Here is a 25,215-nt window from a genome sequence, read left to right on the forward strand (position 1 = left end):
TTCATCTTACTCAGAGGTTTCCACCACATTTTATTTTGCAGACCACTGGTTTGTAACTTTTGAGGACCAACATCTGTATAAATCCCTTTAAAAAGTCCAATCAATGTCAGTTCTGTCGCAGCCTCTCAGGTACTGCACACCGTTCGTCCTTATGGCTTGAGTTCCAGTGACACATGCCAGACAGGCTGCCCTTGGGCTCCTGAGAGGGGTGTGTGTCCACAGGAAAGCCTCTTCCAGGGGCTCCCTCTCTCGAGTGGCAGTTTCCTTTGGCAAGTTGATCAGTTGACAGGGCTTTGGTGCCTGTAAGCGGGAAGCATTCGGAAACTTGCAGGGACATGGTGCTTTTTCTCTGATGCAGACACTTGGGGGGTTGGTGCACTTGTGCTTAACAACAGGGATCCCTCCAAACTGCTTAGTAGGTTACAACATAAGGAAGCCTCTGTTTCTAAGTAACACAGATAAACACCTTTTTAGATCACCTGTTTGTCCTAGAACTACAAAATTTAATTCAAGAAAATATAGGTCCCGTGAAAGACTTAAAAGTTTTATAAAACTAAAATCTAGTTTTCCCCAATAAATTGTACTTTAGCCAAAACCCTCCCGATGCTTCTAAAATAATACTAAAAGGGGCATCTGATTATACAAGAGCAATAAAAAAAATTAAATATTTATTTGAATAACAAGTTTAAGTTCGAGCTGCAATGTTGGCAATGCAGGTTTTTAACACATCACAAAAAGCGTGCACAAAAAAGTACTGGCGCAAAGGACAAAATAATGCTCAGAATTAGGCTAAATAGCTGATTTTATGAAAACAAAAGGCCTGAAATCACTATACAAAATATAAAATGTATTAAGCACTACTATCCACAGAACAGTCTTTATTATTGATTCTATTTAAAAATTATTTGTGTTGTTAATTATATATTGAATTGTAAATGAGTATTATACATGAATGCCCTTTCAGGAGGCAATTCCTTGCTGCACTATAGAACATCTAATTACATTGCAAAAAGTATCCTTTTTTGCTATCGATAAAGAAAACAGTTGATATTACTGTAAATAGTAGGAAGGCTACAAAAAATAAAATAAAGTATCTTTTTTGTCTTCCAAGTGCTTTTCCATGCAGAGTTAAGCACTTGCCTTGTTTAACTGAGTGCACTATTGGGAAATGTCCTGGGTCAAAGAGATGCTCTTGAATTAGAGGACCGAGCGCTTTACAAATCAGAGTCGAAGGGACCATGCAACCCTCTCCGTACTGGGATACCACTGTGTCACTTACCAATCCCGTCTTTCCAGAATACCATTCAAGACACTTAAAAAAGATCAGACTGATGATAAATACACATGAAATGAAAGACACACTGTGACTTGACACTACGATTGGTAACGTCTGTGCTATGTGAAAGCACCTTTAAAAAGAGCCTATGCGGCAAGAGATAAGTGTCTAAAGATTCAAAATGAATCAACAGTATTGGATAACAATATAATTCTCAACTCAGAAGCTGCCTCAAGATTAGGTGCATCTTCAGTTAATGTAACAGGGAAAAAAGGCAATGGATTTGATTTGATTAATTGCATCCATTCACAAATCGACCTCAGGTCACCAGATGTGTAGACACAATGAGATTTTTGTTGTTGTTTATAGTCTTTAATTGAAATGATGGTAAAGGAAATAGATCTATTTAAAAACAAAACCAAACAGCTATTTCGGTCTAGATTAAGAGGTGGCACCAGGTGTGGGATTCACATTTTGAGTGGCCACCTGCGGTGCCACTTCAATGATCCGGGGCTTGTCTATGATTCTGGCCGTCCGGTTGCCCTTCTCTACGATCCCAATAATCCATGCTTGGTGACCTTCACCATATTTGGGGGACTTTATCTCTGCACAGAACCGAGCGGCTTGCTCACGTGGTAAACAGATCAGAAGGCCTCCTGGCAAAGGGGGGGAAAAAAAAGGATGATCGTTAGGTATGATGCTGTGTGAGCAGCTTCTCTGCCACTGTCTTTCTAAAACACTCCTGCCCGGATCTGTGCTCAACCAAGCACGCATTCCTGCCTGCGTGCGTGCTGCCCCTTCCCTTCAGCCACGAAGAGCCGCCTTCCCCTCTTCCACAGAGTAAATTCATCAAGCAATTGCTTGGAAAACTCCTGTAGTAAAAAAAAGCACACACACAATAACAAACTTTAAACTGTGAAAATGACCTACTTGTGAGTCACTGAACGCTGTGTAGGATTAAGGTGTTTGAGGCCTCAAGGACATATATTTGTGGCAGCTATTTTTTCCAGGCTACACTGAAATATTTAAACACACAAGAAATGTTTTCCTTTTCAATTTAATTCCCTACATGGATTCCTCGTTTTACAAAAAAGGCTTTTGGGTATTTTTTTTAATTTGGAAATTAATATCATGAAAGCGTGTATACCGCAAGGTATCTAGCTTCTCTCATGGGCTCTGTCATTATCTTCAAAAAGGTATAGAGTACGTTAAAATAAACCATTGCTATTTCAGTAGCAAGGACAGAAAATTTCACATGTGTAAGTAGAAATAACACAATCAGGAAAAAAGGTATACTATACTTTTACCAAAAAGTAAAAACTTCTCATTTTTGAATAAAGGAAACTGAATTTGTTGGCAATATTGGTTAACTTATTCAACATTCACCCAGTGCCCACCAGGTGGCGCTAGTAGCCCATCAGGTGGCAGGCACCATGCTAGCCAGCCAGATGCAGAACCAAAAGTTTAGTTACCCTCTTTGAGCTTATTTCTAGAAAACGGGTTTTGCTTCTTTTTTAAAGACAGGGTCTTCTATTAAAGCTGAGAGGCCTACCAGAGAACCACAGCCCTTCTGACGTGTGGGCAGGGATTTGTGGTCATCAACTCTGGCTGCACCCCAGAACCTTTTGGGGAGCTGTTATAATTATTGATGGCCCAGGCCTATCCCGGTCTGACTCAATTGGGTTTCCTGGGGGTCAAGTGTAGGCATATATATTTTTCAAATGTCCAGAAGATTTCGACTCTTTTGCCAGGGTAGGGAAATTACTGAGGTATAGAGGAAAGAAAATAGAAATGAGAGACTGAAAAGGGGGAGGACTTAAAGGATTAAATACAGGAGTGAAGAGAGAAAAATGGGTCAAAAAAAGGCACTTTGGAGACACTATACTATTTGATCCTTAAAACAGCAATTTTAGACCTTTTTCCATGGAAGAAAGAAAAAGCAGCCTGTTCAAGGTAACCTATGGGTATGACAGTTATTTCAAACACCAGGTTTCCATTGAAAAACCGAGTAAGGACGTATATTTCCTATAACCTTCCTCCCTCCCATCCTATCACCAAACAGAAGCGCTGGACTTGACGCTGCTCAAGCGCACACAGGACGGCGGGAGACGGGTCACCTACAGCACAGGAGGGGAGGAGAACGTCCATTGCTAAGAAGGCCAAGGTCGTCAGCACTGACCTCACACAAAATGGGGTCACGTTCACCTACTTGGCTTCCTCCTTCTCACGGAACTTTCCGTTAGCCTCACTAGTTAATCCTCAGGTTTGGGCCTGGGATCCTTGTACCTGATGTCTCCGGGCACGTCCCGTGCATGAGGCCGAACATGTTCCCACAGGCCTTGCTCACAGCAGCCATCTTGGCCAGGACAGGGAGGTTGTGAATCACAAAGGACACCTCGTTCCTCTGCTGCTTGGCCAGGTTCTGCGCGTGGCCGAGAATTCCAAAGCCTGTGATGTCGGTGGCGGCGTGGGCGTTGAACGTGTGCATGAGTCCCGCAGCTGGCAGAGACCAGAAAAGGAATATGTTATCTGGTGGAATAAATGGAGACTTTCTGAGACAAAACCAAAAACCCACCTTTCCTCAAGGTCTTAAATATGCTTTGCTCTCAAAGTTCCTAATTGTCAGGGAGATGACATACTGAAATCATGGAAAATGGACTTTTAAAAAAAATCAACAAAACCCAGACTTAAAGGGTAAAATAAATACAAGAGTGAAGAGGAGAGAAAAAAAGGGGTCAAAAAAAAAAAAATGGCACTTTGGAGACATACTATACTATACGATTTCATTCTTGAAACAGCAATTTTAGACCTTTTTTCAAGGAAAGAAAACCAGCCTGTTTATTGTAACCTATGGGTATGACAGTGTTTCAAATGCTGAAATTCTGGAAGCTGATTTATTGTAATTTAACCGCTTAGAACTATCAGCCACTTCAATTAATAGTAATTTCCAAATAAACTAAAACATCTGTAAAGAACAATTACAATCACAATGAAAAGTAAACTTGTCTAAACCACCCTAAAATCAAAGAAGAGGACTTTTAAAAACTGAACCTAAATTCAAGGCAATCTCGCTGGAAGTGAACTGTCTAAAAGGTTTTCTTGTATTTTAATTAAAATAATACTTTATTTTGGGAGTTTTACATTTACAGAAAATTGAGTGGACAGTCCAGGAAGGTCCCATATGTCCCTTGCCATCAGGGTGGCACATTTAAGTACTGAGCCAATACTGACACATCAGTAACTGAAGTTCACAGTTCACAAAGGGCCTCACTCTCGATGTAGTCTGTGGGTGTTGACAAATGTATGTATGACGTGTCCATCATTACATTATCATACATAGTAGTTTCACTGCCCTAAAATTCCTGTGCTCTCCTATTCATCCCTCCTCCCCAACCCCTGGCAACCACTGATCTTGTTACTGTCTCCACACTTTTTTGCCTTTTCCAAATGTCAGAGTTGGAATCACAGTATTTGGTCTTTTCAGATTGGCTTCTTTCGCTTAGTAATAATGTATTTAAGGTCCCTCCATGTCTTTTCATGGCTTGATAGCTCTTCTTTTTAGCAATTAATAATATTCCAGTGTCTGAATGGACCAGTTTGTTGATCCATTCACCTACTGAAGGATCTCCTGATTGCTTCCAAATTTTGGCAATTATTGAGTAAAGCTACGTGCAGACAAACATCTGTGTGCAGATCTTTGAGTGGACAGAAGTTTTCAACTCATTTGGGTAAATACCAAGGAGCACAATTGCTGGGTCATATTAACACATTTTTGCGGGAAACGAGTAAACTCGTCATATCGCTTTTTATACCAAAGCGTGGGAGACGAGTTAATTCCTTTTGTTCCGCTAAGCGGTGGGGCGCGGGAAACTTGTAAACAAGGGCGCCAAACGGGTGACGGACTACGCATTATCTATTGTCAGCGGTACCCTATGCGTCTACCTGCCGATACAATAAATTTGGGACCGAACAAAAACAATAGCCATAAAAATAAATAGCGGTAATATTTACAAAAAAAAGACACAATGATTCCAACAAAGGATTTAGTTTTTGCATTTTTGTTCGTTTCTCCAGTGACTCCATTATACTGCTTTCGTTCGGACGTCTTACTTTCGTGTTTCTGAGTTCATTCTGCTTTTATAAAATATTTTTTGTTTCAAATTACTGAAATTTCGTACAAAATACCTAGCTACTGTTGTGATTGGTGCAAAATCAGTTTTTTTGAACTGCCTCTAGTTTCTTTTCTGATAAATATTATTTTTGAAAGTGATAAATTTATTATCCCTGGACATGAATCAAGATACATACGAGAGTGACGATGAATTGTTTGTTGACAATTTATCTAATTATTCCTGCCAAAGCGAAAGCGTACCGCGTACATGTGCAAGTTTTGTAATGTACCCCTGCACAAAGGAAAGTGATTCGAACGCTACCACACAGTGAAGCACTATTAGGTTATAGTTTTTTTTTATAAGATCTGTTGAAAATTTCGAAAAAATATTGTAATTTTGTATACATAAAATTATTTTGATTGTGAAAGTGTTTTTTTCTGTTTACCTAGAATGTAGTAATTTTGTATACATAAAAAATAGAATAACATATTTTGCAAAGTAAATAGAGACCTCTTTTTAAACTAAAACACTGAAAGTTTCATAGAAAAATATCAAATAGATGGAAAGATATGAATATTTTACGGAAAGTCTAATTTTGGCGAGAAAATGTCAAAAAAGCCCCGCGTTACAACGCGATTTGGCGGGAAAATGCCCCCTTACAAAGTGTTAATATATTTAGTTTTGTAACAGACCGCCACTGTCTTCCAAAGTGTCTGTACCATGTTGCATTTCTACCAGCAATGGATGAGAGTTCTGTTGCTTCACATCCCCGGCAGCATTTGGTGTTGTCAGTGGTTTGGATTTAAACCATTCTACTAGTACCCTGTTTCCCCGAAAATAATACCTAGCCAGACAATCAGCTCTAATGCATCTTTTGGAGCAAAAATGAATATAAGACCCAGTATGATATGATATGATATATGATATGATATGATATGATATAATATAATAGACCCGGTCTTATACTAAGACCAGGTCCTATATTAATTTTTGCTCCAAAAGACGCATTAGAGCTGATTGTCTGGCTAGGTCTTATTTTCGGGGAAATACAGTAGGTATGTACTAGTAGTATCTCGTTGTTTTAAATTGCAATTCCCCAATGACATATAATGTGGAACATCTTTTCATATGATTATTTGTCATCTGTATATCTTTAGTGAGGTGTCTGTTCAGATCTTTTGCCCATTTTTTAAATTGAGTTGTTTTCTTAATGTTGAGTTTTAAGAGTTCTTTTTATGTTCTAAAAACTAGTTCTTTGTCAGAATTGTTTTGCAAAGATTTTCTCACACACTGTGGCTTGTCTTTTTATCCTCTTAGTGTCTTTCACAGAGCAGTTTTTTATATTAATGAAATCCAACCTGTCAATTTTTTTCTTTCATGGGTAGTGTTTTTGGTGTTGTATCTAAAGACATCACGAAACCTAAGTTCACCTAAATTTTCTTCTATGATATCTTTAGGAGTTTGACAGTTTTGCATTTACATTTAGGTCTACAATCCATTTTGAGTTAATGTTCATGAAAGGTGTAAGGCCAGTGTCTATAATCATTTTTCGCCTGTGAACCAACAGTACTATAATCATTTTTCGCCCGTGGACCAACAGTAGTTTAGGCACCATTTGTTTAAAAGATTATCTTTCTCCACTGAACTGTCTTCACTCTTCTGTCAAAGATCTGTTGACCGTATTTATGTGGTCTATTTCTGGATGCTATTCTGTTCCACTGATACACTGTTCTGTTTTCTCACCAATATCACTGTCTTGATAACTAGTCTTAGCAGCCACTGCTGTTTGTTGTTGAGGTTTAATCAAAGGAGCAGCAAAAATAGCAAATTGGTAATTCAGTCATTCTTCTGCACTTATTTGATGTGACTCTTTTATAAAGAATTTTTAAAAAAATGTATGTGGTTCTCCCAAAATATAGTCCATACAAGATCAGTAAAATATGTGGTTGGTTGCTTTTACTTATTTTCAGAATAAGGTGGTGCCCTAGCAACTTACAAAGGTGAACAGAAATGTTTTAATTATCACTATGAACTCACTGACTTTTAGATACTTGATATACTACAAATAACTGGTTACTCTTCTTTTTAATACTCAAATTGTCTGCCCCCTTGTTTGACAAGTTATGTGAGGTGACAGGATCCCATTAGTTGTTGACAGCTCTTCCATTACTTTCAGGCACAGGATGTCCCTGGCTTATCTTTTCTATTTCCTATCCCAGAGTTGGAATCAGCCATTTTCCCAAGGAGTCCTGGCATTTTTTAGTGGAAAATGGTAATTTTCACTTCTAGACACTAGAATTGATCAATTCTAGCCCTAGAATCGATTCTAGACACTAGAATTGATTACTAATGGGTTATCACTGCTTCGAGGCCTTTTCAATAAGCTCAGAAATAAGCATTTTTAAAGAAAAAAATCCCGAGTTCATACCAATAATTCCAAAGATTACAGTTTTTACTTAGCTTCTTTAATCTTATCTTTTCTTATTCTTAAAATCTTTGTTCCTAATTACATTCACATATTTGCTTTACCTTACTATACTGACATTCTCACAAACACAAACCCATTGAATACAATGAGGTATTTTCCTGGGTTTTTGTCCTGAGGGTATACACTGAAAAAAACAGGCTCAAGGTGATTTCACATAATTCTTCCCCATGTGGTTTTGCCACTAAGTGGATATATGTTAGGCAACTTATTTTTTATTTGGTTTGGATTTGTAAGGTGTGCTCTTTATTTTTTTTAATTACAGAAAATTATATAAAACATTTCAAAGTCAAACTTATAAAACAATGCATGTTCAGAGAGGGCCTGCTTCCTTATTCCCTTACATGTAACAATTTTTATTTAATGATTTATTTTTCCATTGCTTTTTTTTGAAAGTGTAAAATATGCATTACTTCATATTCATATGAATACACAAAATGTAGCATACTGTATATATGCTTCTGTCCCTTGCTTTTTTCATTTGATCATATTCTAGAGACAGATCCCTAGTAGTAAAGATCTCTCGTCCCTTTTACAGCTGTCTAGTGGTCTACTGTGTGCACGTGGATTAGAGAATTCAGTCACCTGTTGATGGACATTTGGATTGTTTTCTTCTTTTGCAATAATAACTAGTGCTCCAATGAATGGCCCTGTACATGTCATTTCATATTTTGGCCACTGTAGCTTTGAGACAGATTCACAGAAATGGGACTGCTCGGTCAAATAAATATACCCATAATTTTTGCTAGATATGACCAAATACTCCTCCAGAAGCATTCTGCCATACTGTACCGCTGCCAACACTGTATAAAAAAAATATGGACGGGGAATCTTAAATGCTCAAATATACGCAAAATAGTAACTGATGGATAAAAGTAAACCCATTACAAATCACCTTTTCATTGTTAACCTACTTAATTTGAAGGACCAAAAAAGGAAAAAAGACTCCTTAAACAGTTCAAGTGGCACAGGAACAGAAACCCAAAAGCCATGGTTGTAAGTGATAAGACATCTGAAGACAAAGAATTAAATAATTACTATTCAACTTTGGACTATATCCAAAGAAATAGTCCTAGAATGCAGAAAAGACTTATGAAAAATTTGATCGCAAAATAAATTGTTCAGAAGTGGCAAAAGGTAAATTAATTATGGCATATCTCTCTGGAAGAACATCTAGCCATTAAAAAATATGTGTTCTCAAGTTATATAAATATGGAAAAAAGAATTTAGTATTGTTAACTTAAATGAAAAAAGATTGCAAACACATATAAAATGTATGATAACCACGAGTTTAAAACATCGATAATCAAACAACAGTAAACCACCAACCAAACAGAAAAAAAATCCCGGAAGAACACTTTAAAATATTCACAGAAGCTGTTTTGGTTGGTGGAACTACAGACAACGTTTTTTCTCTCCTTTTTTCATTTTCTAAAAACTTTTCTGTAATGGGTATGTGACTTTTTTTTTTTTACAGTAGAAAAATATATACACTAAATAGGAAGAAAAAATATATTAAATAAAAAATTTAAATGTAGCTGTACCATTGTAAACTGTTGTAACAACCAGTCTGGAAAACAATTAGCACCATCTATAAAGCTGAGGCAGCACAGACCTCGCAGACATGTGCACCAGAAGTCTGGGCCGAGCAGGTTCTCAGCAGGAACCCAAATGCCCAACAGCAATAGGCCAGAGAAGTAAGTCACGGAGTGGAAAACGATACAGCAGTGAAAATGCAAGTTACACACACTGGGCATTCTACTCAGGAATATCAGTGGACAAAACAAGATAGACAGATACATGTATGCTTCAATAAAGCAAAAAAACGCAAAACGAATTTATTGCTTAAGGATACAAGTCTACATTGATAAAAATTTTTAAATGCATGAGAATAAACAGTGGCTACCCCCACGTGGGAACCCAGGAGCTGGGTGTGGGAGGGGCAGCTGGGCTCCCAAGGCCACGTTCTGCACGTGGGTGCTGCCCTGCTGGTCCTTGAGCCCTGGACATGCTTTACTTGAGAACCACGTGGGTTGCTCTGTGCAGATGATTTGGAAGCAAATGAGCATTTACCATGTAACACCAAGAGGGCAGGGGTTCCATTTTGTTCACTGCAGTGTCCCCAGAGCTTAGAGTGAAGGACACTATAGGGGCTCATTAAACGTGGACTGAATGCGGGAACTTTGTATACCGCTGCTGGTCATTCTTTCTGGTGCTTCATGGACCTTTTCTTTTTAATAATCCTGTGACTACGATCCTGTTTCTCCCCCTTTGGCCAAAAGGGAATACATACAAGACATACATGCACATTTCATTCTCAAACCCAAATCTGTCTAAAAGACAGGCTGCAGTCACTGGCCAAATCTGACCCAAGGTGGGCCTGCTCCTCCGGCTAAGAATCGTCTTTTTTTAACATAAAAAGAGATGTGGAGGAAAAACAACCCACCACAACTGAGACTGTCCGTGGCCAGCCCAGCCCAGAACGCTGCCCACCTTGCCTGTCCCAACGCCTGCAACGCGCCTGCGGCAGGTGTCCCCGTACCTGTCCTGTTGAGCCGCGCCATGTTCATCATGGCCTCCTGGTATGCCAACTCCACGTCTTCCTGGGTGACCACGAGTTTAATTTTATTCCATTTTTCAGGCTAGTAACAGGAACACAGGTGAGGGGGAAAGGAGGGAAAAGATGTGATTAATCTTCACTTCAAACCACTGAAAGAAAAGGTCTACGTTTCCTTAGTCACATGGGGAGTTTTATTAGGTTGGTGCAAAAGTAATTGCGGTGTAAAAGGTCAAAAATAAATACAAGCACTGCAATTATTTTTGCACCAACCTAATTTTTATCTCATTTTCTAAGCAATATTAAATTTTCTATCTTTCTTCCCTATGACAATCATTTTAGGTGTCCACTAGACATATTATCATGGTATCTTTTGTGCTTTCAACCCACACTACTGTGGTCAAATACTGTGATTTACGGGATGCGTAGAGCCCGCGGGCCCCATGGCCGCAGTGCGCAGGCAGTAAGAGGAGCTCCCACTGGTGCGCGTCTCCTCTGTGCCAGGGCGTGAATCACATCTGAGTCGTTCGGAATGTCCTTTGGCTCTCCTCCCCACTGCCCCTATGAAACCGGTGGCTTTCATTTTTCATATAATTCTGCTGTTACTGACTTCATCTGAGTTCTGGATCAAGTCATCCCGATGGACACATGAATGTGAAAGGAACTTGGATTGCATGTGCACCGGGGACGGCCGGAGTGACCACAAAGGTATCATACAAGTAAGGAGAAGAAAGTGTTTCCCTTTTTCCTCAGTCTGATTTTCAAAGAAGTGAGCATCACGATTATGGGTTCTTGACACACTGTCATCATGGTACACAAATGGCCATCACACATGCATGCATCCATTGGTATTTTAGTAACACCCACCAATCTACCACTCGGTGCAGTAACTTAAGTCTGTGTGTTCCTCCCTTGCCCTACTGCCCCCCCACCTCGCCCCAAGAAGTAACAACTATTCTGAAATTTAGACTCATCATTTCCCTGACTTTCAAAAACTAGTGTTCTCAGACATATAGATGCCTAAACAATATGCTCTTTGGTTGCTTCTGACTTTGACAGAAAGGGTATTGTGCTATTGCATAGTCACTGAAAATTGCTTTTTTCAATTCTGAGCATTTTTTAAAAATTGGTAAAAAAAAGGCAAAGGAGGTGTCGAGCTGGAGGTAGGACGACAGAAGGATCCTAGATCCCTCATCGTTGATGCACCTTTGCCTCACCTGCCTCCCACTCTCTTGCTAAATGACTCAGACCTGGGCATCTGTCTGCAGAGCAACTCTGGATTCCTGCCCTGTCACAGCCTTCCCGTCAGCCTTACAGAGGATCGTGCCCAATGGGAAATCACCCCACCACCACTGGGGGAGAACGGAAAGAGAACTGAAGACTGTGGCAGCCATAGAGATTTACTCTGCTCGGCTATATCAAGCTAACATACACTTGCTTGATGAAAAACATAAAATTATTCTTCTTTTTCAACTGTTTATCAAGACTGGTAGTTTTAGATGACAGTTGCAGAAATTAAAAGCACCAAGATATGTGAAATACACCACAATCGTATTAACTTTTGAGTTGTTATGGCAGTGAGGAAATCTTAAATGACGTACGATTATAGCTCAGTGGAAGAGTGACTTGGGATAAATATCTTTATATTCTAGATGCTTTCTCCATGAGGCAATTATTTATCAAAATGTTCTGAGTTACTAATTAATTTAGAAAAACAAAACAACAAAAACAGCCAAAAACCTCATGACTAGAATAATTTAAACTATCGGTAACCCTGGCATTCTTTATCCCCAAGCACCACACATTGCTACACATTCTCCTCCATATTATTTTTTAGTGACGTTGAAGATATGAAAGATAAAGCTAGCTCAACACCAAATAAACCAAATTCACTGTCTCCCAAATTCTCAGAGCTTCTGTGAAACCCTAAGCTGGAGCTTACCTACTTTAACCATTCAATGCAGGAAACTCTGATTTAATAAAAGAGGATGGACAATTCCTAGGATTTCTATAAGGACATGACTGATACTAAACTCCCTGGCACTGGAAATAAAGCTCAGTTTTAGAAGACAGCTGATGACATTAAGAGGAGCCAGAACATGTCCAAGGGGCAAGGCTTCCTTTATGGACAGAAGCAGCACTTACTTCAGGAGGAGCTACACCTTCTAGTGAAAGCACGCTCCAGCACTAGGAGACGAAAGAGATATTCACTTGGTCTGATGTGTAAACGAATGCCCTTCTCTCCAAACCCTCCAATGAAAACTATCAGAATCCTGAGAATCCCTGTTGAGCTCTCCCTCCCCCACAGCAGGCAGGGTCACTCACAATATCCAGCCACTGGTGCACGGCCACGGCCACTTGCGTCCCCAGGGGCTTCGTCAGCACAAGCACGTCCCCAGGCACTGCGTTATCTGGCCTAAAGCAAAGAATCAGGGCAAGGTCTGGTCAAATTAACCATCAGTTAAACTCATCAGTCAGTTAAACAGGAGAAAGAAAAGGCTGCTAAAACATATTTGCATTTACGAACACTTAAATTTAAGCCAATTGCCACCATGTATTAGAGCTTTGCAACTTGCTACTGAGGCTGCTACTACTGGAACAAAATTACTGAAAGAGGACTGAAGCGCCCACCAATTACCTACTAGTCCACCCTCACCCCCAAAAGTTTACAAAGAAACAAATCACTCAGCTTCCACAGGCAGAGGTCTCATCAGGCCCTGATTCCACCATGCTTGTATGCCATTTTCAGTACAGACCCACCATGCTTCTGAGGCAACGAGACTTCCGAAACAAAGACTGTTTCTCAGGCTCTGCAATTTGGCTCAAGTCTGTGGGTATCATGTTTTGGTGATTTCAGCAAAGTTTCAAACTCAGACTGACCAATAGTAAGTTTCCCACTTGGCACCCAGCGTACGGAATGAAGACAGGAAGGAAAACTGGTGACGCGGGATGATGGGTGAGGGGCCGCACTGGGCAGCCTTTTCTACCTTTTGAATTCTGAGCCTTATGAAGACGGTGCCTATCGCTACCTATTCGTGAACAAGGAGAAACAAATGGGGTTTCTGCTTCCTTCAGAAAATAATCAGAGTGGCTTTCCTTAACAAGACATCAAATGTGGAAAGTGATAACTTGTGTTAAGAGAAACTGCTCCAAAGATCTAGAAATGGCCAAAAAGCACATAAAAGCTGCTCAATATCATTAGCCACCAGGGAAATGCCAAGCAAACCACAGTGAGGTATCACCTCAACCCACTAGGATGGCTGTTATCAGAAAACCAGTAATACAAATACTGGAGAGAATGTGGAGACATTGGAACTCTCTTCCATCGCTGTTGGTTAAACAGTTACCACATGACCCAGTATTTCTTAGGTATATACCCAAGAGAAGAAAGACATACATCCACAAAAGCTTGCACACGAATGTTCATAACAGCATCATTCACAATAGGTGGAAATAACCCAAAGGTCTACCACCTATCAATAGATAAACTGTGATGTGTCCGTACGATGGAACATTATCCAGCCATAAAAAGGAATGAGGTACCATACGTGCCACAACATGGAGAACCCTTGAAAGCATTATGCTCAGTAGAAGAAGCCAGACACAAAACATCACATATTGTATGATTCCATCTATATGAAATGCCTAGAAATGGCAAATCCACAGACAGAAAGTACACCAGTGGTTTCCAGGCGATTGGGAGTGACTGCTTATGGATACAGGCCTTGTTTGGAGGGGTGATTGGGCTATTCTGGAATTGGACAGTGGTGATGGTTGCACAACCTTACGAATACAAAAATACCCAACAAGTTGTATATTTTAAAATGTTGGATTTTATGTTATGTAAAATTTTGTTGTATGAATTATACTTCAATAAAAATAAAAAATTTAAAAAACAGAAAGAAAGTACAGATACATGCCGCAAAATGGAAGAACCTTAAAAATATTCTGCTAAAATTATGTGAAGTGAAAGATGCCAGAATGGGGAGTGACAGCTAAGGAGGACAGGGTTTCTTACTGGGGTGATGAAAATGTTCTAAAATCGACTCTGGTGATGGTTGCAAAACTCTGTGAATATACCAAAGACCACTGAATTGTATACTTTCAATGGGTGAGTTTTATGGCATGCGAATTTTATCTCAATGAGTCTTAGGAAAAGAAAACGAACCAGGCCAGGTGACATGGAACAGAACCAACTTACATGATGAATTCATTGGGCTGGCAGACAGTTGTAGCCACTCCTCCCAAAACAATCCAGGGGTTTAACACTGTTTGGCCGCCCGTTACAGACGTTCCTGCCTCCTCTGCTGCATCTTTAAAACCCTGTATAATTAGGGGCATCACTTTATCCCTTTCCTAGGGTTTAAAAGGACACAAATTAAAAGTCACATAATTCTGGTCAAAACTGAGAAAATAATCTACACTTGTAGTTATAAAAAGGATCATAAAACCCTAAAGGAAGTCCTGAAAGTTTATAGGCCCAGGCAGGAAAAAAGGAGGAGGAAATAGTTTACATTGTAGCCATTTTATCAAAAGCTGAAAGATGTTCTAGGTTACAAGGTGAATGAAGCCCAGACAACAAAGAAATAAAAACTGGAATGTAGTGTATTGGATGCACAAAGCTGCCCAAAATCTGACCAGCTCTTAATTTAAATGGTCCTTAAGAACTCCCAAGACTCGTTTACTACACACCCATATGCCCTCCCTCTATGCGCAACTGATGGCCCCAGCTCACGTTGTGCAGGCAGAAAAGGGCCTACTGAAAATTCTCATTTCTGTGACGCAGGGCAAGCTTCTTGTGGGGGGACAAAAACAAAAACTTTTCAAAAATAATCTACATGAGGCGCCAGTAGCAAGGCCATAGACACTGCCAGGTAAGCATGGGAACACACGTGACACCTCAGTCACCCAACCAGCACCCAAGGGGAAGGGTGCCAGGCCCCTGGGGCCCATGTGCCCTGGGTCTGTAAGGCTAGCCCAGGCCACAGGGCTGGCATGGAGGTGCTATTACTGTGGCCTACACTTTACTAAAACAAACATAAATGTCTTGGCTTCAGTCTATACAGAAGAGAGAAAGGGAAGCAGGAGGTGGAAATGAAAATTTTAATTCACTGACAACTGCCAAAAAGTGGAGAGCCAGACAAAATATGGAAGCCATGCAGCTTGGGCTCCTCACTTTACAGTTGGGAAAAGAAGGGTTGACAAGTCAAGTGACGTGACCAAGACAACAGACAAGTAAGCAGCTGGCCCATCTCCTACTTACCCTGTCGGTCATTTTATTACTGATTCCAAGGAGCATCAGCATATTGTCACATTCTGTGACCCCCATGGCATAGAGGTCACTGAGGACATTGGCACAGGCTATCCTGCCCTGGAAAAAAGGGGAGACGTGAGAAAGAACAGGGGGACTTCCCATGTGTAGAAACAAAGAGCGAGCCTACACAACACCTCCCATAACTTAGGGACTTTCCAGGGCTGGTAGCTGCTGGGATGGGGTCCTCAGTTTCTGTGATTTGCAGACTAGTTACTTTTCCTTAATTGCAGAACCACTAGACCATTCACTCTTTCTCAGATATTCCTGTTACCATCACCTCTTCTTTCTCAAACAGATCAAACAATTTCCTTATTCTTTCCCATTCTAAATATTGGGAGAAGTCTGAAGTTTATTTAGATGGGGAACGGGCCTGGGGGTGGAAGGGCGGGGGGTTCGTCAGGGAGAGCAAGGTTGGAGCTGGTGGTCTGGGAGGAAGAGCTACAGAGTGAAGACATCTGAAGCAACTGTCCTAAAGCAAACTTGGAAACAGCCACTTATCCTAAACAGATTCTAACAAAATGTGGACTTATTGGTTATAGGGAAGATAGTTTTTATATACTTGAAGAAATTTTTGTAGCTTCTTTTCAAGACTGTAGAAGATAAACAGAAAAATCATCTTGAATAAAAAAGAAAATAATAGAAGAAATAAAACACATCTAGGCCTGAAGTCAGATTGATTTCTAAGAAAAACAGAAGTATTTCCCAGTAAACTACCTGATTTCATCAAAGAACTTTAAAAGAATATTCAACAGAAATGTGGTAATATAGATTTTTCTTATCGCCATTGGAGGTCTTTTTAATGTAAGTTACCATTATCTGGACAGTAAAGGAGAATATGACAATTTTCCTTCTGACACAGGGTAATCAAACTCCCAAGCATTATCACTTTCAGTAGTTGTTTTTTGCTTGTTTAGGATTTTTTTATGACTTCCTGGCAGACTGGCAGTGAGCTCAATAGTCTTCTGTGTCTCATTCTCAACAGTAATGAGGCAATAGGTGCTCTGCAACTCAGAGGTGCCAATCACTGGTGAGGGCTGCAGCGATGATTGTTGAGGGCTGCCCCTTGTTCTGGAGCAGTAAAGCATCTCATATGCTTTTAAGAGATGCTGGAAAAAGGACTTCCGGTTCTAGCCACCTTTGCCACCTGGTCAGGTGGACATCCCTCAGTCGCTCCAGAGCACTGCTCTAGGGAGAACAGATGGATGTGCAGGGAAAACAGGTTTCTAATCACCTGTGTGCTTGTCACCAGCACCTGAGAGGCGAACACCCCACCCCCACCCTAATTCAGCCGCCTCATGGCCCAAGTGCCTATGTGTATGGCTTGATCTCAATGCCCTTGGCACACAGGAAGAACTGCTAGGATTTTCTAATAACAGAATGTTCCCAATCTCTTCGTCAGCTCCTCTTGCTTGGTAGGATGGAAGGTTAAAGCTGGCGAGATCAAAGGGTTGTGCCCGCACCATGAGATGAACAGGTAGGAAATATATGTAACCAGGCATGACCCGTAGCTAGGAACTTCAATCCAGCCGTTCAGATACATTTTTCTACATAGTGAGTATAAAACATAGCTGGGGGTGAGGGAGCGGCCGCAATCAGAATGGTCAAAAAGTTTGATGGTGATGAGATGCTCAGCTCTTTATTTCCAGAAGGAAACATCTAGGACCAGACCTGTTATAGGGTATGGTAACATCTCCGGCCTGAAACACGGAGTGAAGAGTTTACAAATGTCAAAGAAAGAACTACGCACACGCCAGTCAGGAGACACTGTTAGGAGACAGCAAATATTCTTGCACAGACACACACTCAGGTACAAGCAGCGTGGCGACTGCTCATGAGCAGTACCAAGTGTGAGCAGGAAATAGGCCCAATGGGCTGCAACTATGGGACTCAAGGCAGAAGGGGGATGAGAACAATTTGGATATAAAAACAAGAAAACACACACACACACACACACACCCAGCCATAAACCATAACCAAACAAACAGCAGTTCCAGGTGTTAAAACACATGGGTCAAACTTACCATCATGTAAGGGTCATCGACAATAGGATAAATGTAATCGGTGGTTTGAACCAAGGAAAGACCGCCATGCCTCAAAGGAATGACACAAGTATCCATACCGATGCCTGCAAAGAGGGAAGTCAGCATCATCCACACAACAACAGGAAATGCCATTTCGTCTGATGCCACCAGTGTTCCGAATAGGAAGACTTTTGTATGAGAAGCTTATGGAACACTACATGCTGCCACTACAGCAATGTGTTTCCTATCAACAAGCATCACTGAAATAAATGTGAAACATAACTAGCTTACAATAGAAAATGGGAGTAAAATTTGTTTGTCATGAAGACTCAAGTTCAATACGGTATAATTTTTAGCCCTTAACGATGCCTTGAATAGAAACTTTCCTTTGTATTACTATATCATGTGACTGGCACCATAGAGAATTTCTTTAAAGATGAGAATTGCATACATAGAACTTGGATTGTTTTTTCTATAGTTCATTTGAGTTTATCTCGGGCATTATTATGTTTTCCCAACGGAAAATTTGTAAAATGTGTTACACACCATAAAATGCTATTATTACACCTCCACATTTTAGTCAAAAATGAAAATGACGGTTTAAAAAAAACAAAAGAAAAAGGAAGACAAAACCATAACAGGGATTCATCGTTTCCAACCAAGCATGTACTTAAACACTATGGCACCTACGTGACCTGTCTTTTGTATAGGTTCCCCACAAGCATTTTTTAAGAGGAAGCCTTAAAACTGCATGTTATTCCCCTTGTAAAAACTTATGTCACTTTTACTAACTTATAATATGAACGGGGGAAAATGTGCTAAACAAGTCTATTGGAAATATTTTAATGTATTAAAATTGTTGCTAAACAACAGGAAAATATAGACAACTGATTGGCTAATTAGAAGTAATTTATTTCCCTGAAATCAGTTTAGAAACAGTCAAGACTCGCTCTTCTAGGCGACAATTCTTTAAAAATCACCTATCATGCAGGCATTTTACAGATTCACACTGGCATTCCCACCAGGTAGGCTGAACAATGCTTTCTTGCACCTCTCTCAAAAGGATGCTTCCTGCACTCTGACGAAGTATTTCAACAGTGCAGCCCATCGGCCAAAGGCAGAGAAAAAGTCAGGATGGAGTACAAAAGGAAGGCGATGCTACTCAGAATTCCAAAGGAACAAGAATCACTCATCTCGAATCCCATGAAAGGAGGACGAGCATCCCTGTATCTTGCATGACTGCTGTGGCACAACTATCAGGACCGTGATAGAAACATACCCAACAGAGCCCGGGCACAGGGGAACCTTATTTCCCCAGGTCTTGGTCCATTATTATTCATGCAAAAATCAAATCGAATCGAATACAAAGTCCCAGACTCTGTGAAGACAGGCTGGTTTCTTTTCACGATACCAGATGGCAAGCTCTTGGTAGAAGACCCGGTTAGGAAATGGAGTTTAGTTTCAGAATGGCGAGTCTCACGAATCTGTGACATGTTTACCAGTGATCGGTTTTCACATGTATGAGACGCGAATGTGTGTGAGGTTTCAGCTAAACGTGTACATGTGTAGCCTCTCAGGAATTTCACCTAACAATTGTTCATTAGCCCTTACTTTAGTAAGTAGAAATAGGGCAAGAGTCACACTTAACTCATATTGATTCTCCCTAAATTGATCATTCTAACTGGTTACCCAAGTATATGACCATTCACTTTGGAAAGGAGTGTAATGTAGTTCTTTCAGGTTTTCGTGTCAACTACAGGTCTACTGAAAGAGACGCTAAAAATAGCTGCTAAATTTCAGCTTTAAATGTTTCTACTTTGGGTAATCTTAAATCTGAATTACATACATTTGATATGTAAAGCATTTAATTTCTATTTATACCCAGCATCAGAGCATCTTAATTGATGACTCTTGAGCTGAAAAGAAGCTCACATCATCCACATTTGCTTTCATAAGCCATTAGCTACACGTGGTTATAGAGCATGTGAAATGTGTCTATTCCAAATACAGATTTACACTGTAAGTGTAAAATACACACCAGGTTTTACACACTTAGTATCCAAAACCCAAATCTCATTAGTGATGTTTTATATTAATGATGTGTTGAAATAATATTTTTATACATGGTTAAATGAAACATGACAATTAATTTTACCTTATTCTATTTTTTAAAAATATGACTACTAGAAAATTTAAAATTACACATGTGGCTTACATATTTGTTTTGGACAGCACTGGTGTATAGTGATTGGTTTACAAATCACTTCTAAATTTCAAAGGAGGAAGAGAAAGAGGGTGAGTCTGAGATGCGCCATGGGCCTGAAAAAAGTTGGGTGTCAAGTTGAAAGAGGGACAGTCCAGGTAGAGGGCAAATGGGAAAAAAGGGAAACGCCAGCGTGGAGGAAGCTTCGAGTACCAGTCTGAGCAGTGCATGTTCAATTACCAGTGGGTGATGGGGAATTCTGGGTTTTCAGAAACACTGAAACCATCCACCCAGAAAACCCAAATCTTCACACCACCCCCACTGCCAGCAACGACCAGTTGCAAAGATACCCCTGAAGTAGCAGGCCACAGGCGGACCAGGTGCTAAGACACACTTATTTTAACATTCCTTTTTTTTTGTTTTTTTTGTTTCAGGTGTTAACATTCCTTCAGTTAGAATACATTTAATAAGCATGTGTATATTAACCACCGTATGATTCATTCTTCAATTAATACCATCTTAGAATCCAGGAAATGTGACACTGTTAGAAAAAAATTTAAAAACACGTAAGTACATTTGTGTGTATACCTGCATAGACAAACATACATACATACATGTATTATGTATGTGGGTACATATACACACGGTGCATATACACACTTAGATAATTTCTGGTATAGCAATTTACAGACAAAGTATTATTGTCCCATTGTACAGATCAGGAAACAGGCTCAGGAGGGTTAAGAAGATGCAGAGTAACATTAGTGTGTATTCCACTTCTGTACATGGCTTTAATACTATGCTTCCTTCAGCATCCTTTTGCTTGTAACCTGGGCTCCATTGCTACCCCCAGAAAATGCCATGAATGCAAAATTTTGTGGATTGTTCTGGGAAAGGGCAACAGCTTTCATTTACTTCTCAAAAGCCATATGTGACCAGATTTATGTTCCTTTGTGTTCTTATATCTGCTGTTTCCTGCCTCTACTCTTGCTGTCGACACCTGTCCCTTTCTGCCACTGCTAAGAGTTATAGCTGATGCAGCGCCTCTCCCCACTTTGAACACGTTTGCACTTAGAATCCTGACGACAAACTCTTCTCTTTCCCAAACAAAGCAACTCAGCTTTTACCTGCTTTATATATAAGGGAAGAAAGGACTACCCTGGGTTCACAACCAATGTTGTAAGAGAGAACTTTACAAGAAAATACAAGGTGAAAATAAATGAAATAAAAACCTTACATAAGAAAGCTGATCCAGTCATACTGTGACTATAAAACATCCAGATTCCTAGAACACATGCCAAACATTCAAAAAGCAAAGTGATCACAGTCTTGCGTCACATACTTAAGAAATCACACAATATCCCAATAGCTTAGAATTTGTTTCTAAATCCTATATTTGGGAAAAGGCAAACTACTAATGACATCAGGAATTCAATTCCAGATGACATCCTGGGGTCAAGTACAGATTCAATTCAATCTTCGGGGTCCCCTTCTGTGTCTGAAGCAGTTTTCTTCTCCCTCCTCACCACAGGAGCTTGGGACCCCAAACCACCCCACCCCCCCCAAACCAATCACTGCTGCCAATGCACTGAACAATGATGCTTAAGCACCACCTTTCCTAAGGCAATGAAGAGAATGCAACCATTTTAAGGAAAATTTTAAGATAAAGGCATAAAGGAGTTTCTTCTTAATCCTTAACTGACCAGAAAATACAATTTAATAAAAAATGCTTTTACTATAATTGTCTGAATCCTGTACCTAATAGTACAAAAATAGTTTGAGCACACTTCTTGAGCTCAAGTACTTCCTCCAAATAAGTTACAATAATATAACATAGTTACAATAATGTAACAGTTACCATTGCTTTGTTCTTTGAATCCTTACAGAATTTTTTTTTTTAAAGGCAACAGGGAGGAGAGAAATCAGGTTTTTGACTCGTTGACTACACTGCAGCCAAGATGCTTTTACTCAGGTAAGAGAAACAATGGTTCACATACCAAGCCTTGGCATAACTGCTCCCAGAAATTGCTCATCTTCTTGGAAGTGGTTCTCTTGTAAGGATTCCAGCAATTTCTGCAGAACATCTTGGGGCACTTTGCAGCCAGTGCCCTTCAGTTCAGTGAATCTGGTTAGCCGGAAGCTCTTGTCCAATTCATAACTTTCCGGGTTAAAGGACTCCCGTGTAGACATGGTTCTTGGGGCGCACACACCTCACAGCTGGGTTCTTCCCCTCCCTCTCTTAGTCAGCTGGTTTCTTTACAGATTCACCTGGGTATCACCAAAACACAAAAATACCGTTAGAAGAATTCTCACCAGTACCTGCCAAGAATCAAATGAATACCTGAAAATGGAAAGTAAATGTGAAAAGGGCTGAAATCAACAAGACCACTGGGAGACAGTGATTTGGGGCCACAGGAGTCCGTCCCAGTGATGCATAAACCAGAGTAAGTTATTTTTAAAAAGTGACTATGCCATCACAGACATGTTCTACAGAAGATCTGATGTCTGTGTTATAATTGTGGCTCCGAGGGGCAGCAAGGAAGATCTCCTCTGAAGAAGGAACTATGGGCCAGTGGATACAGTGCCATCTTGAACAGTAAGTCCCAAAGGTTATTCTAGTGGGCAGCATTATGAAAAAAACATCCAGTCATTTCATCTGTCAACTCAGAAGCACTATGATTTAGAAATTAAACGTTCTGGCTCAAGTGACTTTTCTAGAAAACTTTTCTGATATCTTTTGTGCTCTCACATAGAAAAATAAAACACCTGCTGGATACTTTGTGGGAAAAGGAGGTTGATGGAAATGCATTTGATGAAATTCTTCATGATGCTAAATTCAATTTTAGGAAAATATGTTTTTACTCTGAGCCAGAAGTACACAACATGACCCATAATAGGAAGTCTTACTAAAGAAAAGAACTTGAAAACTGAAATGGCTGTGTAACACAGCAAGGTTCATTTTATTCAAGAGAGTGATGGAAAAGTTTTCCGATGTTTTAATGCAGTGCTAGTTCCTAGAAAGCAAACATCCCGCCCAACAAACTAGTACACACACATCATTCACAAAATATGCTACTGCTCATTACCATTTCACTGCAGAACTGAAATGATAAATTAAGCTGTACTAAATCACTAGCATTTATGGTACTTGGTACCACTGGAACTTTCTGAAACAAGTACTTCTGAATTTGAAATCTTTGGGGCTATACCAAAAACTCAGTATGTGCTCCAAGGGTTTACAAACCTCCAGGTTGGCACTGAATTATACACACCCCAAGTTTTAGGGTCGGTTTCCCTTATAAAATTTATGACCAAGAACATAATTCCCATTTATAGAGTTTTCAATCTCCTGGGAAGGACATCACTCATTAAAAAAAGAAAATCTCACAAAGCCGGAGTTTGGGCAGTAATCCAAACCATCTTTACAAAAACATGTTTGGGGTGAACGATGATTTTGGTTTGAAAGCTACAACTGTGCAGGAGTAAACTTTCCAACATTCCAAGAAAACAACCTGTCCTAAGAGGGCCACAGGAGAGCAAAGCAAGCAAGTAACCAAGATGGGAATTTTGAAGCCATTTTAGAGTTAGGAAAAGTCCAACAGCTTTGACTTGGGTTTGAAACAAAACACAACAGTCGTTTCCTCTCAAAATGCCTCACATTTAACACCGCCTCACTTCTACCAGGAAAAAAAAATCCAACTCAGGAGGTATCCAGTTATGTCCCTACCTCCAATCCCTATCCAAAAAAAAGGAAAAGGCAGGGATAGGAATTTGGAATAGGGGGGACCAACTTCCTTTTAAAGATCCTTTATATCTTCCCGGATTTCGAAGGGGAAAAAGTTTAAAACATCAGAAGTCCAGAAAACACTCAGAAGTTTTAAAATTCCAAATGGAACGAGGGACACGAATCACACACTCATATCCGACTATTAAAAAAATAAATCCCTACATTTTGGGGAGGAGATGAGGAAGTAGGGGGGTGCTTGGGAAAATGAGCAATTAATGGGGGTGAAAGTAAACGTGTATTTGTGCATAATAAAAGGCAGTCAACTCCAGCCCAAAAGCCGCCTGTTTACACCTTTAAAACAATGACATGAATATTTAAAGACAACGGTTAACCCTTTCCTTCTCCGCCACGTTTAAATTTTTAGACGAGATGGCAAAGCGGGCCGCACGGCTGGTGCAGCACGGTAAGTGGGGGTGGGAGGGGGTGCCGCCGCGGCCGATACCTACCTATCCCCAAGCCCCTAAGCCCGGGACATCAACAATGGGGGGGACACGGCGATGTGGGTGCAGCGGCCAGGCGCCTGCCATGAAGCACACGTCGAGGCCGCCGGAGCGCGGGGCACGGAACTCGGGGACACCTTAAATCTCAGGCTGCCGCCTTTACAGGCCAATCGAGCCTGGGTTCTTTGTGCAGCGCGGCGGGCTGGCCGCGGCCGGGGGAGGCAGCGCGGCGCCGCTGGCTGGGCCATGCCCGCCCGCCGGTCCTCCCCGCAGCGGCGACGGCGGGAACCGCGCGCGGCCCACGCGGCGGGGAGGGAGCCAGGCGCGCACGGCCCACCGGCCGCGGCGGGGCGAGCGCGAGCGCAACGAGAACCCGGCCCGCAGGCCGGCCGGGCCCGTGCCCCCAGGTTCCGGCGGCGACCGCGGGCCGGAGGGCGCGCGCGGGGGGCGGGGAGGGCCCGCCGGCGCCGCGCCAGGGAGACCCGCCTGGGTTCTCCCGCCGCGCGCGCGGGCCGCAGCCGCACAAAAATGTCGGCGGGCGAAAAAATTAACCCCTGCGTCGCCGCCGCCGCCCTCCCCCTCCACTCCTCCCCCGCCCTCTCTCCCTCCCTCCTTCCCCGGCCCCGCGCGGCGGCGGCGGCGGCGGCGCGGGCGGTGCTTCTTTTTTAAAGCGGCCCCACCAAGCCCTGGCTCGGCCCCTCTGCAGGCAGCGCTGGCGCGCGCCGCCCGTGCACAGCTCCCGGCGGCCCGGGCGGCCCGGAGGGGGATCTGCACGGCCGCTCGGGGCCTGCGGACGAATATTCCCCTTTAAGCCTGGTGTCGCGCCCCCCCTCCCCGAGCCGGGCGCTTACCGGTTCGCTTTGCGCCCTCCGCCTCCTCCCGAAAACGGGCCGCCGCCGCTCCCACAATGCACCGGGCGCGCCGGGCTCCCTTAAGCGTCGCCTGAATAAAAATGCCGCTCCCGGCGGCGGCGGCGCGGAGGGCGGGAGGGCCCGGGCCGCGCTGGGCGCCGCGGGGGCT

General features: G+C 41.6%; 2 protein-coding genes across 4 annotated transcripts in view; one reads left to right on the forward strand and one right to left on the reverse strand.

The window, feature by feature from the left end:
- On the reverse strand, window positions 1–25,184 carry SEPHS1 (selenophosphate synthetase 1). 2 transcript variants are annotated; one of them, XM_019738282.3, is made up of 9 exons: window positions 25,047–25,184; window positions 21,966–22,236; window positions 17,766–17,869; window positions 15,694–15,801; window positions 14,632–14,786; window positions 12,756–12,846; window positions 10,416–10,515; window positions 3,563–3,775; window positions 1–1,932 (listed from the first exon to the last, which is right to left on the reverse strand). In XM_019738282.3, the coding sequence occupies exons 2-9, from the start codon at window positions 22,156–22,158 to the stop codon at window positions 1,718–1,720; spliced, it is 1,179 nt and encodes a 392-aa protein (XP_019593841.1). In that variant the 5' UTR covers window positions 22,159–22,236; window positions 25,047–25,184; the 3' UTR covers window positions 1–1,717. The 2 variants fall into 2 exon arrangements, with proteins under 2 accessions (XP_019593841.1, XP_019593840.1); XM_019738281.3 differs by lacking the exon at window positions 25,047–25,184 and adding an exon at window positions 24,202–24,677.
- The window catches only part of LOC109450700 (uncharacterized), a 63,272-nt gene continuing 62,065 nt past the window's right edge, over window positions 24,009–25,215 (forward strand). Inside the window, exon 1 of one of the 2 annotated variants that reach the window (XM_088788960.1) lies at window positions 24,009–24,158. The gene's annotated coding sequence lies outside the window, so the exon portion shown is untranslated. The remainder of the gene's footprint in view (window positions 24,159–25,215) is intronic. The other variant, XM_088788958.1, reaches the window with a different exon arrangement.

Source organism: Rhinolophus sinicus, chromosome 1 (assembly GCF_057876585.1).
Source record: "Rhinolophus sinicus isolate RSI-liver-muscle chromosome 1, RSI-T2T, whole genome shotgun sequence".
NCBI classification, from domain to species: Eukaryota; Metazoa; Chordata; class Mammalia; order Chiroptera; family Rhinolophidae; genus Rhinolophus; species Rhinolophus sinicus.